Here is a 14,601-nt window from a genome sequence, read left to right on the forward strand (position 1 = left end):
TCATCTTCTTTTTTCTTTATGTTTTTCCCCTAGTCCGTCCAGAAAGATCTATGATACTTTGGGCCACTAAGTCCCTCAAGAATCCTCGGATGCACTGGCAGGCTCAGAGCGGACCACAGAAGCTCTCCTGCCGGGCGCGGGGACACACCCTCATCATCCCAGCCCTTTGGGAGGCTGAGGCAGGCAGATCATTTGAGGTCAGGAGTCTGACACCAGTCTGGCCAACATGGTGAAATCCTGTCTCTACTAAAGGTACAAAAAAAATTAGCCGGGTATGGTGGCAGGCACCTGTAATCCCAGCTACTTGGGAGGCTGAGACAGGAGAATCGCATGAACCTGGGAGGCAGAGGTTGCAGTGAGCCAAGATCACACCATTGCACTCCAGCCTGGGCAACAGAGCAAGACTCCAACCCAATTTAAAAAAAAAAAAAAAAAAAAGACACAGCACTCCCTTCTTCACTCACCTCCTCAGCACCTGCTTCTCAGGTGTGTATGCAAGCACAGCAAGAATAGCCAGGCTGTGTTCGTTTGCTGCTGCTGCTATAACAAATGGCCACAAACTTGGTGACCTAAAACCACACACATTTGTTCTCTACAATCCTAAAGGGCAGAAGTCCTAAGTCTGTTTCACTGGCTAAAGTCAACGTGTCTGCAGGGCTGCATTTCTGCCACTAAGGGAAACTTCCTTGCCTTCCCTGGCTCTAGAGCTGATTCCCCAGCTGGCAACCCCTCCCTCCATTATAAAGACCACAGCCCAGGATCTGCCCAGTGGTCACAAGGCCTTCTTTTTCTGTATCAAATCTCTCTCTGCTTCCTTCTTGTAAAGACACTTTGATTACATTTATGTCCCACCCGAATAATGTAGAAGAATCTTGCCATCGCAAGAGTAAGTGAATCACATCTGTAAAGTTCCTTTTCCTATATAAAGTCACATTCCGAGTTCCCAGGGATTAGGACGTGGACATCTTTGTGGGCGGCAGGAGGCGTTATTTAGTCAGCCACACAGGCCTTGTCAGGGCATTGGCTCCCTTCCCCAGTGACACGTATGCCACTGCCACGCCCCCTCCCCCCCCCAGCCTCAGAATCCCTTCCCCAGCGGCTTCCTGGGGCTGGTCTCCCAGGCACTAGAAGCCCAGGTCCCTCCCACTCTCCCAGCCAGGCCACAAAACAAACCTGGAGAAGCACCTGTGACCTGCCCGGCCAGGAAGGCCATAGGACCACAGAAGATGAGATTAAAGATGGACTCTAAAGGGGGAGGCTGCAGGGGGGTAGCTGCTCAGAGATGAGGTGGACAGTAGCAGCCCTGCCTCAGATATCTGCAAGGACCAGGGCCGTGCGGGCTCCCAACACCTGGGGCCTGTGTTGAGGGGAGTGTGTTGATGAGGCCCAGGCCCCACTGATCCCTGCTGTGTGCGTGCCCCAGCTGTGGGGTTGTCAGGTGGAACATCGAACAGGGCTGGTCCACCAGCCCCAAAGTTGGACAGGATGATGGACATTCAGTGTCCATGCACATGTGTGCACACGCACATGCACACGCACACACACAAGCGTGCACACACACACCCCCCTACACCCCAACCCCCAGATGGCCCAGGCAATGGCGTTGGCTCAAAACTGGCCAAGGTAACCCCGACGAGGTACCATAGCCTACACGTGGAGCTCCGTGTAACTGCTTTGAAGGCCGCCTTCCCGGGCTCCAGAGGCTGAACTACTTTCTGTCAATTGCACATCAGCAGTCTGGGCCTGAAGCGCACATTCTTTGTGGTTGCTCGTTTATTTGTTTAGAAGTGGTTTTTAGGAGAAGGTCCCGGGAAGGGAGGCACTTCTGGAACTAGGCATCAATCTGTGTATGTGTGTGTCTCTAAGGATACAAATTTACTACAGTAAAAATTCTGTTTTACTAAATGTATCCTGGATTGGATCCTAGAACAGGGGGAAAAAAGGACATGAGTGGAAAAACTGGTGAAATCTGAATAAAGTCTGGAGTTTAGTAAATAACCATGTACCCGTGTTAATCTCTTCGTTTTGACAAATGTACCACAGTTATGTAAGATGTCAACATCAGGGGAAGCTGGGTGTGGGGCATACAGGAACGTTCTGTACTATCTTTGCAACTTCTCTGTGAATCTAAAATTATTCTGAAATAAAAGGTTTATTTAAAAATCCCGTTTCAGCGGGGCATGATGGCGCATGCCTGTAATTCCAGCACTTTGGAGGCTGAGGGAGAAGGATCCCTTGAGCTTGGGAGTTTGAGGCTAGCCCGGGTAACACAGTGAGACCACATCTCAACAGCGTTTTTTATTCTTCTTTTTTGAAACTGAGTCTCACACTGTTGCCCAGGCTGGAGTGCAATGGCTCGATCTCAGCTCACTGCAACCTATGCCTCAGGTTCAACCAATTCTCTTGCCTCAGCCTCCCGAGTAGCTGGGATTACAGGCGCCCACCACCGCACCTAGCTATTTTTTATATTTTTAGTAGAGACAGGGTTTCACTATGTTAGCCAGGCTGGACTCAAACTGACCTCGAGATCCGTCGGCCTTGGCCTCCCAAAGTGCTGGGATTACAGAAGTGAGCCACCATGCTCGGCCTAGTTTTTTTTTGTTTTTGTTTTTGTTTTTAATTAGCAAGGCATAGTGGTGCGTGCCTGTAGTCCCAGCTACCTGGGAAGCTGAGGTGAGATTGTGTGAGCCCAGTAGGTAGAGGCTTCAATGAGCTGTGATTGTGCCACTGCACTCCAGCCTAGGCAACAGAGCAGAACCCAGTTTTTTCAAAAATAAAAATTAAAGAAGGCGGGGCGCAGTGGCTAATGCCTGTAATCCTAGAACTTTGGGAGGCTGAGGCAGGTGGATCACCTGAGGTCAGGAGTTTGAGACCCGCCTGGCCGACATGGTGAAACCCTGTCTCCACTAAAAATACAAAAATTAGCTGGGCGTGGTGCCTGCCTGTAATCCCAGCTATTTGGAGGCTAAGGTAGGAGAATCACTTGAGCCTGGCAGGCGGAGATTGCAGTGAGCTAAAATAGTGACACTGTACTCCAGCCTGGGCAACAGAGCGAGACTCCACCTCAAAAAAAAAAAAAAAAAAAAAAAAGATCATCCTGAATTACGTGAGTGGGTCCTAAGTCCAGTCGGTGACAAGTGTTCTCCTTGTAAACATCGAAGAGAAGCCACAGGAGGAGGAGACGATTGAGGCAGGGATAGGAGTGTAGCACCCACAAGCCAAGGACCAGCAAGCACCCCGGAAGCCGGCAGAAGCTGGAAGAGGCGGGGCCCCACCGGGTCTTCAGAGGGCAGAGCCTTTCGGACATGTTGATTTCAGGCTTCTGGCCTCCAGAAAGAACTGCAAGAGAATACATTTCTGTTGCTTTAAGCCACGAAGATTAGGGGTAATTTGTTCCAGCACTCATAAGACACTAACACAATGACTTAAGCTAGCTTAATTCTCCTAGACCAGGTGTCCCCAAACTACGGCCCTCGGGCCGCATGCGGCCCCCTGAAGTCATTTATCTGGCCTCCCCCTCCCCGCCCTTCAGGAAGGGGCATCTCTTTCACTGGTGATCAGTGAGAGGAGCACAGTATGTGGCGGCCCTCTAATGGTCTGAGGGACAGTGAACTGATCCCCTGTGTAAAAAGTTTGGGAACGCCTGTCCTAGACCCTGCCTGACTCTCGGCAAAGCTATTCCTATGCTGTCTGCCCCAAAGCATTGGCAAGGACACACATACAAACACACACACATGAACATACATGCACACAGACACACATGTGCAGAACACACATGCACACAGAGGCACACACTAACACATATGAACAGTATGCACACACATGGACACACGAACATATGAATGTACAGGTACACATGGACACACAAGCACATGCATGAACACACAGGCATGCACGGACACACGTGACCACATGCATGAACACACATGCACACATAGACATACATGAACACACCCGAACACATATACACACGCGATCACACACAAACACACATGCACACGGAGACAGACATGGACACACATGAACACACATGCACACTGAGACACACATGGACACACATGCAGGCACACACGAACACATGCACACATGGACATACAGAAACGTCTGAACACATGTACACACAGACACACATGGTCACACACAAACACATGCACACACACATGGTCACACACGAACACACATGCACACAGAGACACACATGGACACGCATGAACACACTTGCACACACAGACACACACGAACACACATGCATCTCTGCTAATTTACATCATGGTCTCAGCTCTTCCCCAGGAACACGAATGTTCTCCTGGAAAACAGGAATGTTTCCTGAGAAGGAAGGGGCAGAATTAGGAAATCTGTCAAGATCGACACAAAGCTGGGGTTGGGGGATGGGCAGGCAGGGTGACAATTGACCTACAGGGCCTTCCACGCCTTCCCTATGGATGGGCAACAGGAACACAGGCACTTTTGGTTTCTGGGCTGAAAACGGAACTTTTTGGGAAGACTGGAACCATGCAGAAGCAAAGGAGCAACAGGCTGACCCCTCCGCACACCGCCAGCAAAGGGAGCCAAGAGCGGCCCCCATGTCCAGGGGCCACAGGAAGGAGAGGCAGCCACGGAGCCTCCGAGCGGGTGTGAGGGAAAGGGAGGCGCTTGGGGCGGGCACAGCAGGCTCACTGTGGCCGGCACTCGGCCGGGAAGGCTTGCTTCAGGGTGAACACGAGAAAGACGATCTCCTCGTAATCATTGGCTTCGTACAGACACCCAAACAAGGGGGACCCGTCGGGGCCAGTGCCCATGCTCTGGAGGTCTGAGTAGGCACAGCTGCCCTTGGCCAGCAGTACCGGCTCTGACCAGGCCTCAGGGGCTGGAGGCCGAGGGTTGAGGTAGGCGCCCAGGTCGGTCCTCTGCCAGGAGTGTGTGGGGTGAGTGTAGAGCAGCCACTGGGCTGGGGAGCCAGGCCCCGAGCGGGGACTGGGGAAGCTGATGACGCTCCCCTGGCAGCCTTGGGGCGGCTCCACCAGCTTCTTCACCGGCTGAGACTCCTGGAAATCAAGCCCATCATTGGTGCTCTGGGCCTGGACCCTGGCTCGGAGGTGGCTTCTTGCACTGAGGGTCACCACCCTCTGCTCCCCAGCCCTGACTTCGGCCACCTGGCACTCCAGGGTGTCCTGGGCCACGAAGTGCCCTCGCTGCCATGTGTGTCCATGGTCGTGGCTGAGGAAGCAGAAGGCAGAGGGGCTCGGCCTTTGGATGGAGCGAAGGTTCCGATAGGCATAGGCGGGCACCACCAGGCTCCGGGCCCTGTCGTGCAGCTGCAAACAGTGCCCCGGGCCCACCGCAAAGGTGGCCCACTCCTGGTAGGCTGCGCCGATGGCCGCGTCAGTGAGGTCTCTGGGGGAGCTCCAGGTCCCCCCATGGTCAGTGCTGGTGACTTGGCACAGCCGTGTCACGTTGGCCCTGGTCTGCAGCTGGTGTTGCTCCGAGACTCGCCCAGGGATGGCAATGAAGAAGAGGAAGAGGGTCCCCGCGGGCTCATCATACAAGGGGCTTGGGTTCATGGACCGGTGGCCAGGCAGCCGGGCCTGGGCCACTACCTCCTGAGCTTGCCACTGAGTGGGGAGAGAGGAAGAAGACAGCCTTGAAACAGCTGGGGATGGTGCCAGGACCTGTGCACGTGGATGGGTGGGCACGGGCGTGTTTCCCCGGCTTAGAGTCAGAAGTCATCCAGGAGGACTCTTCATGCAGCACTCATATCCTCACAGCATTTCCCCACCCCACCCCGCCAAGGCAGCCACGCTCAGCTGAGTGGTTCTGTTCCTTCCATGCCCATCAATATGCATTTATAGAACACCCACATGCCAGATGACTTGTGCCTGAGCCATTCCCAACTTCATCCTGGTCGCTCCACTTCCCAGCCCAGTCCAGCTCACCCTCCTGGAATAGCAAAGCCCCGGCAGGAACTGCAACAGCCTGTCAGTACAAGACAGAGTGTGACAGTCACCTCTCCCTTTCTGTGCTCCATATCCTACTCATGTAGCCAAGCAGGACTCACATCGAACTTCCAGAATCCCCAAGTCTACGTCATACATCCTGTCTGTCCCCATTTAGTAACAGCTACTCTTACTGAACAATTCTAAGCACAGTCACAGCACCAAAAGTCTAACATCCACGGTGTCATCTAATGCCCCAACCCCTGGGGGACAACTGTAAATAGCTCCACTGTTACGGTGATCAAGAGACTGAGACAGTGTAGGAATTGCCTAGACCACACCTCTGGTCAGTGGTGGAACAAGGACTTGAATCTAGGTCCACCTGCTTCAAATCACATGCTTTGAACAGCTGCGTGGTGATGACCACAAAGGAATGATAATAATGTTAAACGCTGCCGCGCACGGTGGTTCACACCTGTAATCCCAGCACTTTGGGAGGCCTGAGGTTGGGAGTTTGAGACCAGCCTGACCAACATGGAGAAACCTGTCTCTACTAAAAATACAAAATTAAACAGGTGTGGTGGCACATGCCTGTAATCCCAGCTACTCGGGAGGTTGAGGCAAGACAATCACTTGAACCCAGGAGGCAGATGTGGCAGTGAGCTGAGATCATGCCATTGCACTCCAGCCTGGGCAACAAGAGCAAAACTCCATCTCATGATAATAATAATAATAATAATAATAATAAACCCTTCAAATATGATCAGGCAGCCTTGGGTGCTGTCATCAGGATTAATTACTTAATCTATAAGCTGGAACTTCAGGACACAAGCCATCCCCCACCCCAGCACCCCAAGTTAATTTTACTCAAGGACACAACCTCTCGTTACGCAACACTGAACTATTCCTCCCTCAGGTTATCAAGGATGCTGGGAAACTCCTTCATTCAGGGAAACAGATGGAGGCCAACAGGATATATTCATGGTGACCTCAGAGGTCCAGGTGACCACCGGGGCCATTTTCTCTGTTCTCTCTCTCCCCCAGATCTCAGCCATGGAGGGATGAAGTTGTCCCCGTATTCTGTGAGATCCAGCCTGGCCCCTGATCACAGCAGCCAAGGGTGTGCGCAGGGCCCTGGGGAGCAAGGGCAGCCGCCTCCTGCCTCACCTGAACCTGGTGGGTGGAAGCGTCATAGCCTCCTCTGCGCAGGACAATCACCTCTGCGGCTTCATCCTTCTTGCTTGCCCGCTGTTCCGCGAAGGCCAGCAGGGTCTGCTGCCCGGGCAGGTAGAGCAGGGCAGGGATTCTGTAGGCGTGAGCTCCCGACTGGAACACGCTCTCCTTCTGCAGCACGGGGACAGATGCCATGGGGCTGGGGATGGACAGGAGGAGATGTGTCACCTGTCAGCCACACCTGAGATGGGTCCAGAGTCATTCACCCAGACAAGTGATGCTCAACCCCTGGCCGAGTGGACCAATGTCGGGGTGGCCTATCCTCCCACGTGCGGTTCATTCTCCTTTCCTACATCCCAAGACCCTGCTTCGTTTTTTATTTTTATTCATTTATTTGTTCATTTTGAGGCAGAATCTCGCTCTGTCACCCAGGCCGGAGTGCAGTGGCACGATCTTGGCTCACTGCAACCTCTGCCTCCTGGGTTCAAGCGATTCTCGTGCCTCGGTCTCCCAAGTAGCTGGGACTACAGACGCTGGCCACCACACCTGATTTAATATTGTGTGTGTGTATTTTTAGTAGAGACAGGGTTTCACTATGTTGGCCAGGCTGGTCCTGAACTCCCGACCTCAAGTGATCTGCCCAACTCGGCCTCCCAAACTGCTGGTATTACAGGCGTGAGCCACCATGCACGGCTTGACCCTGCTTCTTAATTCTGCCTTTGCCTCTGGTAGACATTGGGAGGGGATATTGCAAGAGGGTGTTTGGGGTTTAATTTTTATCATAAGTTAACAGTGCTCCTTATAACAGATTTTTTTATAACCTCCAGCTGCTTTTGCCAAGCCCAGCCCATCAAGCCAGGGGCAAAGCTTGGGAGGACAGCAGTGTAGACCGGGTGGCATTTGCCAGCTGCCCAAACACCAGAAAGTGACACATGGGAGCTTTTTATAACTCCAGAGCCCTGCAAAGTTGTTTCAGGAAAAAAAGAAGAAAAGAAAAAGTGTGGTTTCTACGGCTCTGCCCCCCAGGCTGCCTGAGGCTGAGGCCCAGCTGCCCCCGCTGCGTGGGCTCCCCCTCAGGCAGCGAGGGGGTGGCGTGGCAGTGGGAAAGGAAGGAAGAGAGGCGGCTCCTGACAGCTAACCCAGGCCGGGGGCGTGGGGTGCTCCAGAGGTCTAAGAAAATAAGAATTCAGAATAAGTCTTTGGCTGCAAAGGGTAGGGAGCTGACAAAGGTAACTTGGGGACAAAGTGTGACAGCAGTTTTTGGGCTGGGCTGCCTAGGTCTCTTTAGGAGAACGCATCCCCCAGCTCTGGGGAATGTTGGCTACAGGGCCCCGGTTTGGGGAGGAGGGGCCAGTTGTCCCCAGATGAACAATCTGCCCTGGGTCATACCCAAGAAGGGCTGCAGAATGACTGGTCCACCCAGAGCCTAAAAGACCCTCGTCCGACCTCCCACCAGGAACAGCACGGGCTCAGGAGCTCCCTTGGGCAGCTGGGCCTTCCCTGAGACTGCACTGCACCCACCTCTTTCTCTACCGCTCCTCCCTTTCCCGGGAGGCTCCTGCCTGCCATGGGTGTCCAGGTCAGAGCCAGCATCCTAGCTACCCCGTCCGAGACACGGCCTTTGCAGAAGGCACGTGAGCTAGCGGCCAGCAAGAAGGGCAGGGTTCGCCTTTGCGGGTCCTTTTGTACTGCTCCCATTTTTCTCCCACGAGCGTGTGTTATCTATTTAAAACTTAGCTTCTTTGAGAAATAAATGTAATCTATCAGTCTTTCATTCAACCACAGTGAACATTAATATTAGGACGATTCGAGAAAATAGAACTCAGAAGGGCAAATGCCGCTCAAGAAAAAAAATGTGCTAAAATGTGCTATTGCCTAAACTTGGGTGGAAGAATCAGGGTTTAGTGATAAAATCTAGACCTGCAAATGGCAATCCAAGAAAACAGGGCTTGATGGACATCCGGAGGCCCATGCTGAAATGATAAAAAATGACAGAGGGAAACAATCAAATATGATAACAAGAGAAAATGAAAATGGAGGAGAACTATGCAGTTTCACAGTGTTCTCTCGAAAACTGATCAAGGATTTATTTAAGCTCTGTGGAGTCGGAGAGTGTGTCCTTGATGGAAACTCTACAGAGTTGGCATATTCAGTTTAAAATGTTTGTATTTAAAATGTCCTCAGGGGCAAAACTTTCTGTACAATGTGGGAGGGAAGGAGGTTAGCTGAGGAAATCTTTTTTTTTTTTTTTTTTTTTTTTTATTTGAGAAGGAGCTTCGCTCTTGTTGCCCAGGCTGGAATGCAACGGCACATTCTTGGCTCACCGCAACCTCCGCCTCCAGGGTTCAAGCCAGTCTCCTGCCTCAGCCTCCTGAGTAGCTGGGATTACAGGCATGCACCACCATGCCCAGATAATTTTTTTTTTTGCATTTTTAGTAGAGACAAGGTTTCACCATGTTGGCCAGGCTGGTCTCGAACTCCTGACCTCAGGTGATCTGCCTGCCTTGGCCTCCCAAAGTGCTGGGATTACAGGCGTGACAGGCCAGACAGCTGAAGAAATCTATAAAGACATTCTAGAGGGGAAAACAAGACAGACACGGTCTTTGGAGTTGAGTGGGGTTCCAGACTAAGGCTTAGGAAAGGGGCTGGTGGGCTCCATGAGGTAAGTGTGGCCAGAGCTGGTGGCTCATGCCTTCGAGAGAAGATGGGCAAGGGAAAGAACAGGGGCTTCAGGCTAGCACTAGGGAGTGAAGCCACTGGCTGGCCCACCCTCAAGAAGAGAACCACTCTCAATGTTTAAAATTGAGATACGTGGTCAGGCACAGTGCTCATGTAATCCCAGCACTTTGGGAGGCAGAGGCAGGTGGATTGCTTGAGTCCAGGAGTTCCATACCAGCCTGGGCAACATGGCAAAACCTCATCTCTACAACAAATACAAAACTCAGCCTGTCATGGTGACACACGTCTATAGTTCCAGCTACTTGAAGGGGAAGGATTGCTTGAGCCCGGGAGGTGGAGGTTGCAGTGAGCTGAGCTAGCGCAACTGGACTCCAGCCTGGGCAACAGAGCAAGACCCTATCTCAAAACAAAAAATAAAATAAAATAGAGATATAATTTGCATACCATACAATTTACCTTTTAGCAGTGTATGATTCAGGCTGGGTGCTGTGGCCCACACCTGTAATCCCAGCACTTTGGGAGGGGCCAAGGCTGGTGGATCACCTGAGGTCAGGAGTTTGAGAAGTGCCCGACTCAGTGGTTTTTAGTATTTTCATAAAGTTATGCACCCCAAAAGAAATCCCTTTCCTGTGAGCAGCCACTGTCTTGTCAATGAAAACATACAAACTCTGTAAAATATCTGAAGAGATTTATACTATGCTATTGTATTTATACCTGAGCAACAGAGCAAGATCCTGTCTCAAAACAAAACATAAAACAAAATAGAGATGCAATTCACATGCTATAAAATTTATAAAGGAGACTTATAGCCAAATATGAGTAACCAATGGCTCATGCCACAACCCCAGGAGATTCTATGTGCTCAGCGTGGTCAGAGTACAGCTTGGTGTTATACGTTTTAGGGAGACTTAAGACGTAAATCAATACATGTAAGAGGTATGTTGTTTCCGTCTGGAAAGACAGGACAACTCAAGGTGGGGTAAGGCAGGCAGTTTCCAGATCACAGGTAGATTCCAAAAATTTTCTGATTGGCGGTTGGTCAAAAGAGTTTATCTAAAGACCTGCAATCAGTAGAAAGGAACGTCTGGGTTAAGATGAGCAGTTGTGGAGACCAGGGTTTCATCATGCAGTGAGGCCTCCAGGGGGCGGGCTTCAGAGCGCTCCACAGACCTAAACAGGTGCCAGAGTCTCAGTTAATTCTCTCCGGGATCAGGAAAGGATCTGGAAAGGGAAGGGAATTTTCTACAGAATGCAGAGGCAGCTTTGCAGGACCACTTCAAAATACGTCGAAGAAATACACTGTGGAGGGTAAAATACTTTCATTTCTTTCAGGGCCTGCTGCCTGTCCTGTGACACTATACTACAGGTAGGTTGGAATTTGGTGTCATATTGTGATACGAAGTCTGTGTCATTAGTCTGAAGATGTATTTTAGCTGGATGCGATGGCTCGTGCCTGTAATCTCAACACTTTGGAAGGCTGAGGCATCTAGATCACCTGAGGTCAGGAGTTCAAGACCAGCCTGGACAACACGGAGAAACCTCATCTCTACTAAAAATACAAAAATTAGCTGGGCGTGGTGGCACGTGGTCCCACCTACTCAGGAAGCCAAGGCAGGAGAATCGCTTGAAGCTGGGAGGCAGAGGTTGCAGTGAGCACTCGAGTCTGGGTGGCAGAGCAAGACTCTGCCTCCAAAAGAGAGAGAGAGATTTGTTTTAATGTTAGTACTTGTCAGCTGCACATGAATTTCAAAAGGAGTAAGGTGGGAGACATGTCTGACCCCCACTTCCCATCACGGCCTGAACTAGTTTTTCAAGATTCCACAACAACCACACAGAGTCAACAGTTGGGAGTGGGGTAGTGGCGCCCTGGGTGGCTTTTCCGGAGGAAGAGCCTTTGTTTGTTCTTGGCTGGGTTTGCAGTGGGACTTGACCTGCTGGCTCCCACATCGGAATAACGCCGTCTCTCCAACAGCAGGGAGCTGCCTGCCTCCGGTCAGCCAACAGCACTGGCGGAGCCACCCTGGAGGCAGCAAGCCCCATGCACGCTCAGCCTCTTACGCCAAGCAGAAACCGTTTCCAGTGGCTTCCACAAGCCCACTTGGCCCCGGGCTTTGCTGGAATTCCCAGGCCAAACTGAGAGGCACGATGCAAACCCCATGCTGGGGGATTGCGGGACCTTCTCTTGGGAGTCTGGACCAGCAGTGACTTTAGGGCAGAGTCGGGGAGTGTCCTGAGCCGGCTAAACTGAGCCTTCTGCACACGCTCCCCTCCGACATGACCATCCCAAGAACCAAGTGGGGTCCAATCCCAGTGGGCGTGGAGGGGCCCCAACTGGCATGCTCTTTAAAATGGCTCTTGTCAAGGCATTTCCAAGCATCGCACCCACTTCAGAATTACCAGCAGGAGCAACAACTCTTGTTTATGTCGACAAAGGAACACGTGAGTCGATTTAGAGACAAGCCGTACCTCCGGGAGTGTCTCCTGCCGGATGGATGGACCCGGTTGTGAAGTCGGGGTGTGCTTCTACAAGTGCCGTGGCTCCAGCATTCCCTGGCTTCTCCTCGAGTCTCCTCCATCGGGTCCATGACCTATATACACCTCAGGGAGTCCCCAGTATCTACCTCCCACTCATCTGACCAAGCACATTCCAGGAACGATGGCAGCGTATAGGCCCAGCCCTGGCCCAATTAGGTCGATGGAGCTCATTAGTCAGGAGGAAGTCTGTCCGGCTCTCCACACTGTCAGGCCTGAATCAGAGCATGAGCCGTGAGCAGTTTCAGTCAAGTTCACACTTCAAGCGGATGCGCTGAGCAAAATGTGAGAATGTGTGCCAAGCAAGATGGGCTTTCCGGGGCCCGGGAGAGTCTGGAAAGCTCAGGGGTGGGGGGCCAGGCAGGATGCAGCTGCTCTTCTGGTTTGACCACAGACTTCATGGGTGAGTGGGGACACTTTTTTGGCCTCTTGGTGTCTCCTCCTCTGAAAAATGAAGCTAAAAATATCATTATAGGGCCGGGCGCGGTGGCTCACACCTGTAATTCCAGCACTTTGGGAGGCTAAGGTGGGCAGATCATGAGGTCAGGAATTCAAGACCAGCTTGGCCAATATGATGAAACCTCATCTCTACTAAAAATATGAAAATTAGCCAGATGTGGTGGCGTGCGCTTGTAGTCCCAGGTACTCGGGAGGCTGAGGCAGGAGAATCGCTTGAACCTGGGAGGCTGAGGTTGTAGTGAGTCGAGATCACACCACTGCATTACAGCCTGGGTGATGGAGTGAGACTCTGTCTCAAAGAAAAAAAAATACACACACACACAAACACACACACACACACACACTCACACACACACACACACACCACATCATAATAGACTCTAAGCTGTGTGAGAGCAGCGACTCTGAATACCTTGTATCTGGAACAGTTTCTGGTACACCACTGTCACTGTGGCCTGATAAACACTCAATAGTGAATGGGTGAATGTTACCTTCCCAGACAGGGCAGATATGAATCTCTCTACCCAGGGTCTAACCCTGGAAGGGACCCATCAGATGTTGGCACCTGGCAGTGAATCCTTTTCTTCTGTATGCACTATAACCATGCCCACATCTCCCTGGGCCATGAGCTTATCTCCAGAAGGACCACTCATTTGCTGGTATGCAGCCAGAATGTATAAACCACCTCACTGCAGGCCACCACCAGACAGTGTGGATGAGGCTGCAGAAGCTGGAAAAAATTGAAAAGCCGTCACATTTAGCTCAGGGTGGGCTTTTTGCCTTAGTCTTGAGCCAGAGATGCAGGAGGTCCCTGTCCGTTTTTCCCCACCCCTCCACTGGAGAAAGTCCTTTCACCGAGTCTGTGGTTGGCTGTTTAACTCTCGACAGTTCCCATGGCTCAGGGCCAAGTGCGTCCACACCTCGGCCCCCCGTTTTCCTGGAAGGTCAGCTCTCCCTGACTACCCCCAGGTCAGAGGAACCTTCTGGATGGCCTGTTCTGGGTCCTCTTGCTCCTGTTCTGATCTACCCTCTCTCCAGTTCTGAGACAGATGGTCATGTAAGTCTGACCCTAGGATTTTCGAAAGTCCCTCCCAAAGACCAGCCCATATTGGGGGTCCTCAGCAAACCCAGACTGCCCGGTTAGACTCATACCCCACAGGAGGTTGGGGGAATCACCTTCACATTGATGCCTTTAGATGCAGCCACAGAAGAGGTGTTCTAAAGATGCGTGAAATGTAAGGGACTAGGCCCCGCGCGGTGGCTCACGCCTGCAATCTCAGTGCTTTGGGAGGCTGAGACGGGTGGATCACTTGAGGTCAGGAGTTTGAGACCAGCCTGGCCAACATGGTGAAACCCCGCCTCTGCTAAATAACACAAAAATTAGCCAGGTGTGGCAGCACCTGTAGTCCCAGCTACTCAGGAGGCTGAGTCATGATAATCACTTGAATCCGGGAGGCAGAGATTGCAGTGAGCCGAGATGGAGCCACTGCACTCCAGCCTGGGTGACGGAGTGAGACCTTGCCTCAAAAATCAAAAATAAGAAATAAATAAAAGTCATTGTTTTAAAAATAATGGTGAGTAATATAATGAAAGGCTTTAAAATGTGGTTTAAGGGTGCCCATTAACTCTAACCTTGCCAGGTCACTTAGTGGGAACACATGATTTCAAAAAGACCTGAAGAGCTTGTACAAAGAAGCTTGATTCGGCACGCTTGAGGCCGGGCATGATGGTTCACACCTGTAATCCCAGCACTTTGGGAAGCTGAGGTGGATGGATCGTGAGGTCAAGAGTTCAAGACCAGCCTGGCCAACATGGTGAAACCCCA

The 14,601-nt window shown here is 51.7% G+C and overlaps 1 protein-coding gene across 1 annotated transcript; it reads right to left on the minus strand.

Moving 5' to 3' along the window:
• Positions 1–4,673: 4,673 nt before the first annotated feature.
• Positions 4,674–7,301, minus strand: NEU2 (neuraminidase 2). Its single transcript, XM_003936729.2, has 2 exons — positions 7,101–7,301; positions 4,674–5,612 (listed from the first exon to the last, which is right to left on the minus strand). Exons 1-2 carry the CDS (start codon positions 7,299–7,301, stop codon positions 4,674–4,676), a joined length of 1,140 nt encoding a protein of 379 aa, XP_003936778.2.
• Between the last annotated feature and the right edge of the window lie 7,300 nt (positions 7,302–14,601).

Source organism: Saimiri boliviensis, chromosome 5 (genome assembly GCF_048565385.1).
Source record: "Saimiri boliviensis isolate mSaiBol1 chromosome 5, mSaiBol1.pri, whole genome shotgun sequence".
In the NCBI taxonomy this organism is placed as follows: Eukaryota; Metazoa; Chordata; class Mammalia; order Primates; family Cebidae; genus Saimiri; species Saimiri boliviensis.

Bases quoted from the DNA above. Each gene is read 5' to 3' on its own strand.
- NEU2 (XM_003936729.2), bottom strand. From the start codon at position 7,301: ATGGCATCTGTCCCCGTGCTGCAGAAGGAGAGCGTGTTCCAGTCGGGA. The intron at 5,613-7,100 runs GTGAGGCAGGAG...CTCCCCACTCAG, and splicing joins CTTCCACCCACCAGGTTCAG to TGGCAAGCTCAGGAGGTAGT.